Source organism: Chanos chanos, chromosome 9, assembly GCF_902362185.1.
Source record: "Chanos chanos chromosome 9, fChaCha1.1, whole genome shotgun sequence".
In the NCBI taxonomy this organism is placed as follows: Eukaryota; Metazoa; Chordata; class Actinopteri; order Gonorynchiformes; family Chanidae; genus Chanos; species Chanos chanos.
In genome coordinates this window covers 20447954-20466607 of record NC_044503.1, presented here as the reverse complement: position 1 = coordinate 20466607, position 18654 = coordinate 20447954, and the positions used below count along the sequence as shown (strand labels likewise).

At 40.4% G+C, this 18654-nt stretch overlaps 1 protein-coding gene across 1 annotated transcript; it reads left to right on the top strand.

Moving 5' to 3' along the window:
* Positions 1–331: 331 nt before the first annotated feature.
* LOC115821463 (NACHT, LRR and PYD domains-containing protein 3-like) lies at positions 332–9674 on the top strand. The gene is made up of 7 exons (XM_030785289.1): positions 332–347; positions 2738–2848; positions 3050–3088; positions 4429–6181; positions 6432–6515; positions 8857–9015; positions 9596–9674. The coding sequence occupies exons 1-7, from the start codon at positions 332–334 to the stop codon at positions 9672–9674; spliced, it is 2241 nt and encodes a 746-aa protein (XP_030641149.1).
* Positions 9675–18654: the final 8980 nt, after the last annotated feature.

Below are 18654 nucleotides of genomic sequence, written 5' to 3'. Positions count from 1 at the left end.
TGCTCCGTGGAACTTTCCACCGCTGTGATTGCTACTCCGTTGTAGGTTCTACCATATCCTATGGTAAATTAGTACATTATCATTAGATTCATGAACAGATAATTTCGTCGACATTGTGCTGCAGTATGCTGTATCAAGTGAAAGAATATCTTAGGACTCTGATGGTACACCATGAGCAACAAAAATCTACAAAATCAGCGTTTTGTTCGTTATAATATAAAGTTTAGATTTCTGCCCTTTGATAATATCATTCTTCAGAAAAACAAATAAATAAAATACGCTTATCATTTACTCAAAATGTGACAAGTCTTCAACAATATATATGCAGAAAATGGGAGAGATGGGAGGTAACGAAGTACAAACAGGCTATTTCATTACTGTACTTTAGAGTTTTCAGGTATCTGTAATTGTTTGGTTTCTTTGAGTATGACAGGAATGTCAGCTGTCATTTTATGCTATTAATCTGGTTATTATTTTGACCAAATTTTACATTCATAAATCAAAATTCTTAAACAAAAACCAAACTTTTTAGAGCTGACTGTAAACATCAAACAATACGTTTCTCAGTATGTTATTCATTTGATGTATATTTGAATAAAGAGATGCCAACAGACCAACAACCTTTAGGCGCATTAATGTTGTATAGTAGCAATTTCTGAGTTGTCTTTCTAAGAACTCATAAACTTCCTTACCGTCAATGTATGGGCAATGTCATATCTCTGTCAGATTAACTTCCTGAAAATGTTTGCGTGATGATGCTTGAATCATCTTTGTAGCAATACATACATATGCATACATGGGGAACACGTTTGGCTAAATTTAGAGTAAACCAATGACCTTTATTTTGAAATGTATGCTGAATTTATCTGAAAATGCTGCTCTCTCTTTTCCTTCCTTATCAGTGCTAGTTTCACACTGCAACTGTTTCTGAGGTGCTGTGGTGCAGGAATTGGCAACTAATAAGATACCAAGAGATGCATTTTTGGGATCACAGCAAGGAATAAATAAGTGTTGTTGATGCTGGTTTGTAAATAGACTCAAAACTGATGTAAAATGATAGGGTGAGTGAATTTTTCAGCTGTGTCTGTGTTTTTGTGGGACAGAGGATGGCCAAAAGAGAGCGTAAGTCAGTTATTCCATAACATTTCAAACTTGTTTCCTTGCCAGCTGGGTTTAGCTAACCACTGTTCCACCTTTGTGTCTGAAGCATTACTTTCACAGTTTACCGATAAGGTGGTAGGGCAGAACTTTTTTTTACCATTACAGTATGGGCACTAAGACAAACAAAACGGGTAACACTTAAACAGGAAACTGAGCGTGATGGTACTCAGTTAACAATTCCAACCGTGGTCTTTGTCAGTACAACATATTTTTAAAAGGTATTAACTAAAGAGCATGATGAGTAGACTTCAGGTATATTCGCATAATTAAATGATTCTCAACTCTCAACTCAGAGAAGTAAAAAAAGGAGCTTCCTCCTGAAGTGGGAGTTATACATGAGGAACTTGTAATATATTATAATAATATGTTAACAACTAATCATATTAGTAATAATGTTACCATTGTGGTAATAATAACCATAAATAACAGTAATAATAATCTGTCCATATTGGACTTAAAGGCCTTTTGTTATAGTACAAAGTCACAAATCGAAAATATACAAACTTTCCTTTGAAGCGTAAGCTTAGTATGTGAAAGACACTGCAAATGCCTTAACCACGCAGTCAATGATAATCCAATAGATCACATTTTAGATCCAAGATCTCTGCGCGTTCAAAGGGCACTGTTCAGAGTGTCCTTGACTTCAGACTTCTTAGTAGGTGTCCCTTCCTGTACATTCAGAGATGAAGGGGAGGTGTCCAGGACCCAGACTCTGATTCAGCTGTACTCATAACTATTGTTAAATGTGGTTAAGGAAGGAGAAAAAGGAGAGGAATCAAATGATCTCTCAAATGTTTTCACTAAAAATTCATTTAAATCATAATGAAACCTAATTTTACAAGAATAAACTGTGCTTCTGTCACTAAAGGACTGGATTCAGTTTGGGAAAAGGAAAACTGGTCAGACAGCATTTGGATGAGGGAAGGCGCTTGTCTGCACTAATGTACTTTTAGTGACACTTTTTTTTCTTTATGAAAAGCAGCGCTGGCAAACACTGGTATGACTGATACCTTTCCATGTCCTCCCTTAGTTGTACACTCCTTTTGGTTATCAGTGCCCTCACCAAATACCCAGCTACATCACATTCCCATACACAGCTGCTGAACAAGTAAAAATGAAAAGGGACATTCATGCCATCCTTACACTCCCCTGCATCATAGGAGGAACAGACTGCACACACATACACACATTAAAACGCTTTCCCTGTCCTGGTCCCTTTGCTCAGTAGCAAGCAGTCTCACTCCATTATCATCCAGATGATATCAGATGCAAAACACAGCCTGCTTAACAGCAGTTTTCCCCTCAATTCTTTGCCTTTATCAGATTGTTTAATTCCATTTTATTGATGCTGTTAAAAATGTTACGTTTTCATTTATTTATCTTTGAAAGCAGGACTTCTGTCTCCAGACTTGTAAAGTTGTTTATACTCTGGGATCCCACATTTATGAATGAATGAATGACAGTTCTGGACCATTCATTTTTTGGCACGTCAGTTAAGCCAATTCACATTTCTCAAAAATGTGTCCTCTTTTTGTTCTTCTTCATTTCTGTCTCCTCTTGCTTGTCTCTGCTCCAGAGGAGGCTTTGAGTGTCAGTGTGTCAGCTCAGACTGGAGGTCACATCACAGCACCAGTACTCCAAAACAACATAATTCACGGAGATCTTACATTTACAACCATTGTTTCAGGTGTTTTTTCTCCTCTGAATCAAAACAGATGATTATGTAGTTGGTTATGTCGTAGTTATATATGAGTTATATAAACTCATTTTATCCTCTTTTGAAGGCAATAATCTGCTAACTATGATCTAATGTTGTAATTTAAACAATGATAAACACCCCTGCATTGGATGTTATATTTAAATTATTTATATTTTTGCATTTCTACAGGAGGTAGTAACCCCCCAGACACACATACACAGAGCCCAGGTAAGGTCATTACTCAAACTAACAGTGTGTCTTTGTGAATGAACAGTTACAAAACTACACAGGTCTGGTTGACAGAGAAAATAGTTCTGAGTTTGACTGGTGGGTTAAGGAGCACTGACTCCGACGGCCTTTGAACCTGTAGCCAGGCGTCAGTCAAAGGCCATGCTGCAGGTACACCTCTCTCCTTGAGCCTCAAAGGACCTGCTGCAAACTGTTCTAGCATCTCAGCCCTTTAGCCAACTTATTACTGCTCCATATGAAATATAGACACATTCAAAGTTTTGACAGGAAGTTTGGACCCAGCTCTTCAATGACAGTAACTTTGCACCAAAATGAGAGATGTTGACATAACTTAAATTCACATTTCAATTTGAAAAATACAGCTTTTTACAATTCAATTGTCTCAAAGCAGTTTTACAATATCAATGACTAAACCTCCAGTTAACAAGCTCCCAGTTACAGTGGCAAGGAAAAACCAGACACAGCCATTTCTAAAATTTTAGAAATGAATGGAAAGTTAGAAATGGGTCCATAGCCAGTCAGTTCACATGGATAAAGATCATATTTCTTGATAAGTAGTCTAATAACTGTTGTTCTGAATGCTCTGAGGGCATATGTCTTAGATATAGAGATAAATTAATGATATTTAGTAACTGTTCTGAAATTGCAAGCGGTACCTCTTTGAGTAGCTTTGAGTGCATCAGGTCAAGTATGCATGTTGAGGACTTTAATGTTGCTGGAAGTTTTTTGTACTCATTAATCCCAGTAGAAAGAATTGAGCTGCTCTGGTGTAGTTACACTGTCATGTGTTCGCTGAAATGCTGCAACAAGAGGCTCACCACTTCATATTTTCCTCCTAATGTTCTAATTCTTGCAAATAAAGAAATTCAGTAAGTTATTACTGCTGCACTGTCATGGGATCTGTGATTGAGTGACTGGTTGGTTTCTGGTCAGGCAGCCACTTTGCTAATTACTCTGGTTGATTCTAGAAGTCTCCCAGAGTATGAGTCTGCCTCTAAGTTGTCATGAAGTTTTTTCATGCAATTCGAAATAGCTCCAAATTTGTTTTCTTCCATCTCTATATGATCAACAACTTTTAGGACAGCAGATAGAACAGTACCAAGAAGCTCATTCTGAATGTTTGAATAACTTTGTCAGTTTAACTGGAAATACTGACGTTATATACACTGTACCATTGTTGTATTTACAAAGATTTATTTGACATATATGCTGTTCAGTATTTAATGGGAATGAACAGTCAAATTTTAGTGAGCAGAATGGAACATATTTGTACCAGATATATGTTTTTGATGATTGCAAAACCAACTTATTTCTTGTAGACCTGACCTCACTGAGCCTCAAGTATAAGGAGTTGGTCAAATCCGAGTATGCATATGTGACAGAGTATAACTCCCTCCCTGGTGAAGACGTGCGGCTGACTGACCGCTACACTGAGCTGCTGATCATTCAGAGACACAGAGATCAGAGTGAGAGAGAAAAAGAGATTCGCTCCAGAGGAGAGGTGCTCTTCAGTGCCAGAGACAGTGAGAAGTACAGTAACATTAGTGTGGAGCAGTTTTTCAGTCCAGATGATCATGGACTCATTCCAAAAGCAGTTGTTCTCCAGGGAAACTCTGGAAATGGCAAATCCTTCACTGCACAGAAGATTATGTTGGACTGGGCATCTGGTAAACTCTATGCAGAGAATTTTGATTTTATTTTTCATCTGAAGTGTAAAGAGATTAACCAAACCTCTGGAGAGATGAGTCTGGTGGAGCTGCTGAGATACAATCAGAGTTTAACACCAGCACAGATCACACAGACATTACAACACACACCAGAGAGAGTTCTCTTCCTCATGGACGGCTTTGATGAACTCAGACTCTCACAAGACGACATGTCGAACCTGCCTCTGCCCCCTGATGTCCAAACTCCAGCCTCACCTGAGTCCACTCTGAAAGCCCTGCTGAGTGGACGCCTGCTGCCTGAGTCCTTCCTGTTGATCACCACCAGGTCGACAGCCACAGACACACTGAGCAAGCTGCTCAAAAAACCTAAGCAGTTCACTGAAATTATGGGCTTCTCTGAAGGGAGGGTGGAGGAGTACTTCCGGAAGTTCTTTAAAGATGATCAGCTCTTACAGACACAGGCATATGAGCATGTGAAGGCAAATGAAACCCTCTTCACTGCCTGCTCCATCCCTGTGATCTGCTGGATCATCTGCACAGTTTTCAGGGAGAAATATCAAGATGACAAAAATACAATAAATTATTTGGATACAGCCACCTCCATATATGTTGACTTTGTGTCCACTCTACTGGAGCACCACTGCCAGGCTTTGAGTCACTCTGTCCCCAGCCTGCTGAGGAGTCTGGGCCAGCTGGCAGAGAGAGGGATGCTGAAACAGCAAGTCCTGTTTGATAAGAAGAATGTGTCTGAGACAGTATCAGATCCTGCTAAAATTCCATTCCTGTGTAAATTTCTCGTGAAGAGACGAATCCATCAAGAGACAATGTTCAGTTTTATGCATCTCAGTTTTCAGGAGTTCTTCACTGCTCTTTACTATGGTCTGCTGACTGAAGAAGAGTCCCAGAGGGTAGTCAGAGAGCTTCTCGAACCTTTAGAGAAATCATGGTATGCACAAGAGAGCAAGAACAAACAACACCTCCTGCCAGTGATCCAGTTTCTCTGTGGTCTGTCTAATAAGGAAGTGAGCATTTCTCTCCAGGAAACACACAACCTGCTTGTTTCTCCCTCTATTCAAGCCCAGCTGGTGGAATGGATATGTCAGGTGATCAAGAAGACAAACACTCGTCAACCATTTCTCGGAAACCACGCAGGAGGACAGAGCAAGATTTTTATTTTCTACTGTCTCTATGAGTTCCATGAAGAGGAGTTTCTGAGGAAAGCTATGGAGAGCTGGGAGTACTTCAATCTGTCTTTCTATCCATTAAGGAGGACTGACTGTTGGGTGCTGCAGTACTGTTTGCATTTCTGTCCACGCATCAGAAGAATCTCTTTCAGACACTGCAGTCTGACACCAGAGAAACTGAAGATTCTTCAGCCTGCAGTGTGCAGGAGTGAGGAGTTAGAGTGAGTACCTCTGTACAGAGTGAAGAGACCTTTCTTTAACACACCTCTAGAAATTAAACCCTGGACTAAACGGAATACTTTACCACACATACCCTCTACCTATGAACGATAATATCATCCATATTTACAATTTGTACACAAACCATTTTTGTGAGCAGCTTATGGTTTTGGTGTGTCATTAGACTTTTCATAAGTGGAGATATGGCTTAGTCTGGTTCATGCAGTGACTGCTGAAGTTTTGATTTTGAAGCTTAGGGCTGGAAAACGTGTCAGACGATGATGTTGGTGTCCTGGTCTCAGCTCTGGGAGAAGGAAAGGACCTGATCTACCTGGGGTAACAGCTATTTATACCGTTCTAGCACATTGCTCACATCAAACTTTTTCAACACTGCAGTAATTTCATTTTCCTTTCATTGCTATCCTGACAATCCTGTAGCTGACCAGTCCTTTTTAAACTGTGCGTGGTGTGTGTGTGTGTGTGTGTGGTGTGCTTATTGAGACTTTTTATTTGTTTATACCTCAGAGAATGGATCTATGAACTAATTGTTTACCTTAAGTGACAAGAATACTACTTGTGTGTGTGTGTGTGTGTGTGTGTGTGTGTGTGTGTGTGTGTGTGTGTGTGTGTGTGTTTGTGTGTTGTGTGCTGTGTGCGATGTGTGTGTGTGTGTGTGTGTATGTGTGTGTGTGTGTGTTTGTGCGTGTGTGTGTGTGTGCACATTGTGTGTGTGTATGTGTGTGTGTGTGTTTATTGAGACTTTTTATTTGTTTATACTTCACAGAATGGTGCAAAGTGCTCTTTCAGAAGAGGGTTTGCAGCAGGTCCTCAGTTCTCTCAGCAAACAGAACTCTTTGTCAGCAATTGACCTCAGAGTGAAGTCCATTACTACCAACACTGCTGTCATGCTCAAAGAACTTCTCCAGAATAAACCAGTTTCACTGGGAATAGGGTAACAGTTATCTGACCTCATAAATGAAAACAAATGACAGCTAAGTGTTTCCTCCTATAGTTCTGGAGGGTGTTCCAGAAAGCGGGTTTATTGAAAACTCAGAGTTAGTTAACTCAGTGTAAGTAGTAAACCTCCTGATAGAAGAGCCCAATGGCTTCATTCTCCAAGCAAACGAAGCCATGGAGCTCTTCTAATAGGAGGTTTACTGCTTACTCTGAGCTAACTAACTCAGAGTTTTCATTAAACTTGCTTTCTGGAATACCCCCCTGTTAATCTGTCTCTTTGTTGCCCTTCACTGCTTTGGTAGATAATACATATTCATATTCAGATGACTTAGTTCATTTCTCTGTATCAGTACATGATCTGTGTGTTCTCTAAATGAACGTTGTAACTGGTATGTCGGTCTAAGTCTCTAAAAGCAGCACTATGATGGTCCATCAACCGTTTGGTCACGTGATTCAGAAAACACATTTACAGTCTCTGATTAACAGCAGGGTTTATTACTGACTGTGTATGACATAGAGAAGAGCCTGGACACAGAGAGAGCTGTGCTCATTAGTTCTTGCTGTTTATTTGACTCTGTGTTCATTACTGATTGTGTTTGTCTCACCGTGTCCGTTATTGACAGTGTTCATTTGACTCTGCATTCATTACTGACTGTGGTCATTTGACTGTGTGTTAATTTAATGACTGGTCATTTGACTCTGTATTCACCACTGACTTTGGTGATCTGACTCTTTATTCATCACTAACTGTGTTTAGCTGACTCTGTGTTAATTACTGACTGTGTTTATTTGACTGTGTTCATTACTGACTTTGTTTATTTGACTCTGTGTTCATTACTGACTGTGTTTATTTGACTCTGTGTTCATTACTGACTGCGTTTGGTTGACTCTGTACACATTACTGACTGTTTATTTGACTCTGTGTCCATTACTTTCTGTGTTTATTTGGCGCTGTGCTCATTACTGACTGTGTTTATTTGACTGTCTGCTCTGACTGACAGGGTTAAGATGACTGAGAACAATGTTACGAGCTTCTGCACTTCTCTCGCTATGCTCATCGCAGATGACTATTTCACGTAAGGAACTCTTTATGAACCACTCTCTTCACGTCATTTTGGGTTCTAAACTCGCCTATGTTTTCTTTCATATCTGTAACAGAACCATTCATTCCCCAGTGTAATATAATACATATGATACCCATATAGTGTATATAAATTCTCTAATACACAGAAACATTCTAAGGATGATGTTAAGTCAATGCTATGAGATTTCATGAAGTAATTCAGTAGTCATAGAAATGTAATGTTTTGTATGTTTGGCTGGGTTTCAGGCTGAGCGTTGAAGATTACAGATACATACACGGATTGTCAGAGAGCCCACGGACTGCACAATGTCTCTCACTAATCAGTGTCTCCTGTCCACTTTCTGAGATATCCAACATCAACTGGACAAAATTGGCTCAGATTTTTAATGGCATAAAATTATGCAGTGAAAAGTAAATTCTCTAACATTACACTTAATTGTCTCTCCCCCACACAGACTCTAAGCTTTACCTACTTAAACAAGCTGGCGAAATGAACACAACACAATGATAAACAAAAAGTCTCTCTCCCTCTCTCTTAAACGGCCCAAATCTTTAGCTTAGCCTGTCTTTCAGTAATGTTTACTGTTTCTGTTTCTGACTCTTTGTTTCAGTAATCCAACTGTTTTTTCTCCACAGTTCTCCTGAGGTGGATGGGCAGCTGGATGCGCTGCTGTCTTTCCTGTACTCGGTGCCTGAAGTGTTGGAGGTGACTTTGATCATGAGGAGACTGACTGAGAGCTGGGCTTCCAAGATCTTCTCCTTCATCCAGACCTGTCCCACTCTACAGGGCTTCAGGTAAGAGAAAAACCAAAAACCTGTCCATACATGTACTGTCATCCTGTTATTACAATTATTTCTCTGCTTGTCTGTGTGTGTGCGACAAAGAGAGAGAGAGATAGAGTGAGAGATAGAGAGAGAGAATTAGAGAGAGAGACAGAGGGACAGAAAGAGAGAGAGAGAGAGGCATCCACTACACTACCAGGAAAAACCACACAAACCATACAATTCTGCTTTGTGTTCATTACTGTCTGTGTTTATTTGCCTCTGTGTACATTACTGACTGTGTTTAGTTGACTCTGTGTTCATTACTGACTTTGTTTAATGGCCTCTGTGTTCATAGCTGACTGTTTGGTAGACTCTGTGTTCAATACTGACTGTGTTTAATTGCCTCTGTGTTCATAGCTGACTGTTTGGTAGACTCTGTGTTCAATACTGACTGTGTTTAATTGCCTCTGTGTTCATTACTGACTGTTTGGTTGACTCTGTGTTCATTACTGACTGTGTTTATTTGACTCTGTGTTCATTACTGACTGTGTTTGGCTGACTCTGTGTTCATTACTGACTGTGTTTATTTGACCTGTGCTCTGATTGACAGTGCTACAGTGAAGAAGAACAGTAATGAGAGTCTGTGCTCATTTCTCAGAGTAGGGGTTACTCAAGGAGACTTCTGGTAAGAAACTCTTTATGAACCGCTCTCTCAGTGTCATTCTAGGTTATAAACATGTTTGTATTTTCAGCCATAACTTTGTTACTACTAAGGTGCCTAATCATTCCTAAGTATAATATAAAACACAAGACGACTGCAAAGAGTATATAACATTTTTTTAATGCACACAAGAACATGGTGAGGATGATGTAATGTCTATGTTTTCAGATTTCATTAGAATGATTCTGTAGATATTCAAATGTAATGCGTTTCTGGCTGGGTTTCAGGTTGTCTGTTAAGTATGACAGGTGGATGTTTAGATCCTCAGAGATCCCCAGCCCACAGACTGAACCATCACTCTTTGAAGTCTGTCTCACCTGTCCACACTCAGAGATATCCAACATCGACTGGAAAACATTCACCCAGATCATTTCCAGAATAAGAGACTCCACAGAAAAGTATGTTCTCTGGCACTCCACTGATTCTTTTATAAAGGGAAATACTCACTACAAAGTAAACACTGCGAACAGATTTTCATCTTTTAAATATTTTATATATTTTCTCTCTCTCACTAAACACACACACAGGAATCATTACTTCCCGTGGCAACCGCTCCGTCCTATTTGTACTGTCTATTTACTTTTCCGCATTTTTTCCTGTTTTTGTCTCCTAAGAATGCACTCTGCTCACTTTACTGTAGTTTTTTTTATGTTCCTGCTCATCTGGATACTTTTTCGCCCAAACAATTTGCAAGCGAATGTCGGGGGGTGCAGGCTCCCCTTGTTTACACTTGGGAGGAACTACTATCATCGTGAAGAGCGACTGCCCCTGAGAAATAGGAACAACATATTCTGGGAGAAATATCGAGGAAATACCGTGGCTGCAGAGCAGAGATTAAATGGCAAATGAAGAAGTGGAGACACAAGCCGTATCTCCCTTCCATCATTATGGGAAAAGTGAGATCACTGGTGAATAAGACAGACAAACAAATGGCACTGGAGAGGTCTCAGAGGAAATTTCAGGAGAGCAGTATCGTCTGTTTCACGGAGACATGGCTCCACGAAGATATCCCGGACTACAACTCTACCCTAACCAGCTTCGAGACAACACGGGTAGACAGAGACCGAAAGAAGAGCGGTAAGAGGAAAGGAGGGGGGCTTGCCATTCTCGTTAACAACAGACAGTGTAATCCAGGGCATATTATTGTCAAGAATAAAGTCTGCAGCCCAGACATTGAACTTTTAGTGGTGAGCGTATGGTCGCTGTTTATGTTCCGCCATCCGCTGACACGACCACATTGGGTGACGTCATACTCTCGGTCACAGCAGAGCTTCAGTCACAGCAGCCCAGTGCTTTCATCACAATTTCTGGGGACTTCAACGACGTGAGTCTCTCCTCTACTAAGACGAATTTCGCCCAGTGTGTTGACTGTACGACCAGAGACAATAAAACCCTGGATTTACTATATACTAACATCAAGGATGCATATAGCTCCACAGCTCTCCCCCCACTTCACAGATGAGATCACAGTCTGGTCCACCTCTCACCCCAGTATAAACCTCGAGTCCAGCGGCAACCTGCAACCATCAAAGACAGTCAGGAGATGGTCACAGGATGCAATCTGAGGGGCTGTTTTGAGGCTACTGACTGGGAGGTTCTGACCTAGCCACATGGTGAGGACATAGATGGGCTAACGCAGTGCATTACAGGTTACATTAACTTCTGTGCGGACAATGTTATCCCCACCTGTACAATATGGTGTTTCCCAAATGACAAACCCTGGATTACCATAGACATAAAGGCCCTCCTTAATGACAAAAAGAGGAATTTAAGAGCTGGGGACAAGGAGGAGATTAAGAGGGTCCAGAAAGCACTGAGTGCTAAGATCAATGAGGGCAAGGACGCCTACAGGAGGAGGATGGAGTACAGGCTGCTACAGAACAGCACTAGGGAAGTGTGGAACGGTATTAGGAGAATCACCGGCTACAATCAGACCAGCAGCCGTATGAGAGAGGACAGCATGGCCAGGGCCAATGAGTTAAACCTTGCCCACTCACCCCCAGCCCCTCGACAATTCACACCTCCCAAATCAATAGGTAGCCCCCCTCCAGCCCTTCTCAGGTTCCTCCTGCTCCTCCCTCCTAACCACTCCCCCCAACCATCACAACTGACCAGGTGAGAAGGTAACTGGAAAGACTCCACTCAGGCACGTCTGGTCCCTGTGCCCAAGCTGCAGGCCCCCGACAGCGTGAGCACAGAGGTGCTCAAGGGATGTGCCGAACAGCTCTGTGGTGTCCTCCAAAACATCTTTAATCTGTGCTTTGGACTGGGAAGGGTCCCCACACTATGGAAGATGTCATGCCTGGTCCCTGTGCCCAAGAAGGGGCACCCAAAGGTCTCAAATGATTACAGCCCAGTGGTGTTAACATCACACATGATGAAAACCCTGGATAGGCTCATCATCTCCCACCTTAAACCCCTGGTCAGACCAGCACTAGACCCCCTGCAGTTTGCTTACAAGGAAGGCATCAGAGTAGAGGATGCCTTTTTGTACCTGCTTCACCAAGCCGACTCTTGTTTGGACAAGGCTGGGAGCACTGTATGAGAGTCATGTTCTTTGACTTCTCCAATGCATTCAACACCATAGAGCTAAGGATGCTAACAGACTGAATGGTTAGGAAAGCCAGCTCCTAGGGGGGGGGGGGGGGGGGGGGGGGGGGGTGCTTAAAAAGCTGGTGAGCATCCTGAACAACAACTCACACCCCCACTCCCCCTTGATGAGCTTGTTAAACTGAGGGGTACCTTCAGTGGCAGGCTAATCAGGTTGTTTCTGCCAGTAGCCATCACTTTACAACTCCTCCCCTTTCTACCGCAGCAAGGGGTTAGACTGACACCTGATGCCCTGTGCTGCTCCTCCTTCAGCATTATGATTGCACAATGGACAACTGTGCAATGGACAATAACTATTTGTATCTCTCTCACTCCTTCTCACAGTTATCTGGTTTAGAATTGCTCTGTGCTGTTAGTATTATCGTTTTGCATAATGTGTAACAACGACAATGTTCTCTATGGCACATTACAATCCGCACAATAGTGATAATCTTAGTATTGCTTTATATTGGGGCATATTTCATTATATACTATGCATATAGCTACTGCACTATGGCAATAACGTTCTATCTACCTCATTATTCTCACTTTACTAAAGGCTGCTTATTATTTTACTAATTACTGCATAATGTACAGATACAACCTTTATTTTCATCGTTATTTTTTATATTTATTATTCTATTTTCATATTTATCTGATTGTATTCTACTGTTTTATTCTATGTCGTGTTTGGTGTGTCCTGGACGGTGTTGTTGTGACACTCGAATTTCCCTCGGGATTAATAAAGTATTTTGTATTCGTACGCGTAGTTGGATTCGTAGAAACACACACTGTTTGATACTGTTGGTCTTTGGGTGTTAATCACTGTCTCTACTCCTACAGGTGTACAGAGCTTGGTGAGCAGTTTGATGCTCTGCTGTCTTTCCTGAACTCTGTGCCTGGTCTGAAGGAGGTGGATCTGAATGTGAGCAGACTGAATGAGAGCTGGGCTGACAGGATCCTCTCCCTCATCCAGAACTGTCCCAGTCTACGGGAAATCAGGTAAGAGAAACACCTGTCCATGGAACCATGTCTGTCTGTGAGTGTATGTTATATTATGTTTATTAGACATTTCATCATTATTGACTGAGTTCGTTGTTGGGGTGTAGTTTACTGCTGACTAACAGTGTGTCTGTTTTCTGCATTTAAGTTTTGCAGCTGGTGAAGACGGGAAAGGTTTATTGCTAGAGGAAGGAATCAGGTTACTGCAGCACTCTCAAATTCGTCAAGACTGCACTCTGACTGTAGAGGGGTTTGTATCTGTACACTTATGTACTTCTCTGTGTAAGGGGCGGCCAATTAAAATCATTCTCCTTTTCAATCACTCTCTATTTTTTTTTTTTTTTGAGTATCCACTTATCTGAACTGAATGTCTGAATACGGTATTCGGCAAAGCGCAAATAGTGGGTTTTTACAAATATTTATTTCGCACAAATATATTAAAAGTTATTTGTTTTCAGGAAGAAAAAAAATCATGTGAAATAGCTGGTGTTCCTCATAACTGTGAGCAGGGTGGGTATCTGTGCTCCGCCTGCTTGTGTTGACGTGACAGGAAGACAATAGGAGAGTGGAGGGGAGAGCACAGACTGAAAAGGAGCAGCGCAGCCTGATTACAATATAGGCGAAATGAAGTGCATTGCTATGCCACTGTTTTGTTTTGATTAGGGAATTTTTCTTTTATCTTAACAGGCTTGCAGAGTAGTTTTTTTTATAACATTACTTGTCTTTTGTTTTCCTGTTAGACCTGCAGTATGTGAAGCGGAGCTTGTTTGACCAGGATAATAATTATAATAATAGTTTAACATAGTTAATATAATAGTTTAAGTATTGAAAAACACTCATACTAACACTTTAATATCCTAAAATTAGAAGTGTAATAAAAACAAAAACAGGACTGTTACACCTATTTCCACTTTTATTCAAATACAAATACAAATAATTTTGCTGCATCAACAAATACAGATACAAATAGAAATACTTGGCTCTCTGCACATCCCTTCACTCCACATGAAACATAAAATACAGTTGTTTATTGTACGCATTTGGCAACAAACCCTCCGGTGCACAGATTAACCATTACACCTTATAACACTCATTACCTCAGTTTGTTATGTACTATTCTGTAAAATTTATAGATGAAATTCAGGATCTATCATTAAACAAGAACAGAAAACAACTTTTTGGTTTGTGTCTACAGAGCACTGTAACAGCTAGAATGTGTCTTTAAATAATTTTTCCTTCACAAGATTTAGTAATATCTAAAATAAGTCTAACCCTGAAATGTGGACATTGTTGTTGACTGGACCAGTTGATTTGTGATAGACTAATAAAACAAGGCACACTTAATACTGGACATTAGTATCTTCAGCTTTGTCAGCTTTACTGCACGTGACATCATTAGTACCAGCAGCCTCCCATCATTCAAAGACCCTCAGCAATCTGTCATAACGTGGCCAGAGGATGAATAATAAAATCTTACCAGTACAGCTGTAAAACACAGATTGTTTTAGCAGATGTAGTGTATAAATGAATGATAAATCTTACTAAAACAGCATATGTTAAACACTGACTTTTGCCAGATGTAGTTTATAAATGCATATACATGTGAATACTGTGTTGTCTGAATGGGCAATCAAATACTGACTGCATGTCAGATATATGGTTATGTAAATAAATGTATACATCCATACTCTGTATAGAACTGTTCACATGACTGATTTTAGGAGTAGGGTTAGCCACCCTGAGACATATACATATAGATAGCAGTAATGTTAATGACATTCATAAGGCAGATACTGTCATTTTAGAGAACACTATAAACAGTGCACTATACATAGACATTGGTGGGTGTGACGTGATTGTGATATTATAGACAAAGAGGATGACAGTAGGGTTTGGTTATTATTTTTGTCTCTGGGTTTATGGGGAGCTGTAGATGGATGTAAGGTTTGTGAAGAGCAGAGTGGTAATCTGTTCTGTGTCTCTGGTTCTTTATGAAGGAGGAGATGCATTAAACCCACCGACCAGTGCACTGAGGATATGCACACAGACCTCACCTGCAACCAGACAGTGAAACTTCACTTCTCTGGAGAGTCTTTCACAGTCCCAGATGAGTATGACAGTTGAAATTTAAAGTTACATAAAGTTACATTGAGTTTCATCTGTTACATCCGCCATGTTAGATCTACACCGGAAGCAGCATCCTCTGAAGCACTGGATTTAAAGCAAGATCAGTATCACCAACCACTAATTCTAAACCAAGACCAGTGCAAAATAGTGCTGGACCAACCCCAAGACCAATGATATCCACCACTAGACTTACTACAGTGTGACTGATGGTCAAGACCATGATCATTGACCATTGGAGCAGCGCCATGTTATGTCTGTTTAAAGTCCACATCAACAGTAAAAAAGAGGAACTCAGGTTTTAAAGTTTCAATGCGTTTTTATTTTGATTCTCCTCAATGCTGAGGCATTATTTTCATTGGTTGGATAACCAGATGACTATTTTCTTCTCAGAGTTTTTTCCTTTCTTTTTTTTGGGGAGGGGGGCAGTTTTATAGAGATGTTGTTAAAGTCATAATAATAATAAAGGAGGAATATGTTTGGGGGTGTAAAAAGAATAAAGTAAAATAAAATAAAATATGATGTAGCCTTTTATTCACACCTTGAAACAGAAGACATTTAGTTTTCTAAATGCCCGCAGTTTTTAGGAAGATTTACTTACTTTGTTCCTGATGTAGTATTTCTGAAAGCCCTTTCTAATGTAGAGTCAGTCGCTTCATTTAGGATGTACACATGGTTTAGAATGCCTAACCCACAAAACTTGTTATCCTATCACAGGTCTTTGTGTGGTCACAAAGGTAAACCTGTCAATCACAATCTGACGCAAACAAGACTCTCGCCTACTATAGCAGACCGACACAGATATCCTTTGCATTTACCTTCCTTGTCTCACAATCCTGTTTGCAGCATCACTGCACATTTTATCACATGACATATTTAACGGACCTCCCTAAAGCTCACACACAAATTCGGGGGAAAATTAATTTGCGCTCACAAGTATTACTATTGTAGGAAAACAAAGCTGCTCCCCTGTAGCACACCTGGTTAACGTACTGTTAATGTGCAGCGCTTGCCGTTCAGGAGGTCTCTGCTGCCTGGGACTTGTCTGACGACCGCGGTACAGTTGGATTGACGTCTGATATTCGCTGGATATTCGATTTTTAACTTTCCATACATTTGGACACGACAAAGCGCTGCAGCTTAATTACATGATAGTGGGCACGGAAAGAGCACTATAGTATGATGTGTCAAAAGAAAACATTATTTGTTGTCGCTATCGATTTTTATCCGACCACAGCTTCACTGTTCACAATATTCATTGAAAATGAATAAAATCACCTACCTCTTCAACGTTCTAGTAATTCCAAAACGAAGTAGGCCTAACTGACCTCCCACAACGCACATTTAGAAGAAACTCTCTGTTTTAGAAACTTTTTTAGAGAAATATTCACTAAAAAAGTCATAAAATGACCTTTCTCATTCTGATGGCTGTAGTAGCTCCACATTAGAGCATGCCAATTACTACGGGTGAGAATTTGCTGAAAAGTTACATTACATGGAACTAAGAGGGATTTCTTTCAGAAAAATATTCACTAAAAATCAACTCAAAGACTTTTTCTCGTTCTGATTGCTGTAGTAGTTCCCCATCACAGTGGTCCTGTTTACACATCAGATCCGATTTTGGTGATCCGAGCACAAGCGGGCAGCTCTAAAGTACGTCCGTTTACATCTGTCTTTACACTAAAAACCCCCCAGAAAACTGATGTTTGTATATTTAAAGCAAATAAATCAAGTTGAAATAACTTGAATTCGTGAATTTCCATGTATTACTTGAAATGTTATAGTCGAAAGAGCATAAATAAGCCAATAGTTCAGCAAACTAAAACCAGTCATGCAAAGTGCACAAGAATGAATTGTGTTTATCCAAGTCTAATGGAGGGCCCTACCTTTGGGAAACTGCAGGTGCAGCAACTGTGTGAAAAACACTGGAAAGAAACGGTAAGAGTTCGTTCCGGTATGGCAGCTTACAGCTGATGCAGCTGAGACTAAGTTTTTACTTGTTAGTTCATGCCTATAACACCAGGTTTGTTGTGGTTTTTCAGGTGGTTTTCAGTTTAAATGATAAAGAATCTGTCATTAGGTTTATATGTACAAATTTATTGAATGAGCTACGTATGCCTTATTGTGCACTTGTGCCACTTATGTGTGTGATGTACCTCATTCCGCTGTGTGGAAACTTTTCAAACGTGTGTCCATTTATTCCGTGATTTTTGAAAATACAAGTTTTCGGCTGGCTGCATGGTGGCGCAGTGGGTAGCGCTGCCGCCTCACTGCAAGGAGAAGAAGGTCCCGATCAGCTCTGATTCCCAGCCAGCTCCAGCACAGCTCCAGTGCCCCCCACAACCGTAACTAGAACAAGTGTCTTTGAAAATGAATGACTGCTGCAAACACTGGTTATCATGACCAAGTCGTCTGTAAATGGTTTCAGTTGAGCCTTCAGCTTAGCATTGATGAGTTAATGCTAGATTCCACATATTCAAACTGGATCACTGACAGCTGTAGTAACTACTTACTCAAATAAATCGAGTTCATCTCACTTGATCACATTAAAGCGAAGTTGCCACAGTAAATTACGTTTATTTAATCTGTCTTAATTTTGTTACATCAACGAAATTACGTAACTTTGAATGAACATGATTTATTTTCGTAGAAAAACTTTCCACTATTAAATTAAGTAAATGTAACATTTTTTTTCAGTGTAGAATCCGTCTCCACATGTGTCTCGAGTGACCACTTGCGACTGGATCTCGCTTCCTAGCTGTATATGCATCCGATCACAAGCGGACAGCTCTAAGTACGTCCGTTTATACCTGGCTTTACAATCCGTGTCTCGAGTGATCACTTGAGATCGAATCTCACTCCCCCTCTCTATATGTAAATAAACACATAAATCATTTCCAACACGGTACCCCTTTCATTGAATTTCAGTTTTGCTTTTTTGATTGGAGATAGTGCTTATTACAGTTTTTTATAATTGCTTACACACGGGAAGTGAATGCCTAGACAGAAGCACCAAAACTTTTGCAACCATGTCGTAAACAAAGGCACCAAAACTACAAACACATTTTCTGCTTTGCGCTCTGTTTGCAATTCTGTAACACACTGTTTGCAAAACACTACACACTGTTTCTTACATTAGACACATTGTTCATGAATGAACCTCTTGCAATCATTGGGAAAACACTTCTATCAGAAATGCAAAACATAGCTGAAATTGGCAACACCCAAACATA

Excerpts from the sequence above, each read along its gene's own strand:
- LOC115821463 (XM_030785289.1), top strand. Across the intron at positions 3,089-4,428 it reads CACACATACACAGAGCCCAG|ACCTGACCTCACTGAGCCTC; the intron begins GTAAGGTCATTA and ends TATTTCTTGTAG. Across the intron at positions 6,516-8,856 it reads AAGGACCTGATCTACCTGGG|TTCTCCTGAGGTGGATGGGC; the intron begins GTAACAGCTATT and ends TTTTCTCCACAG.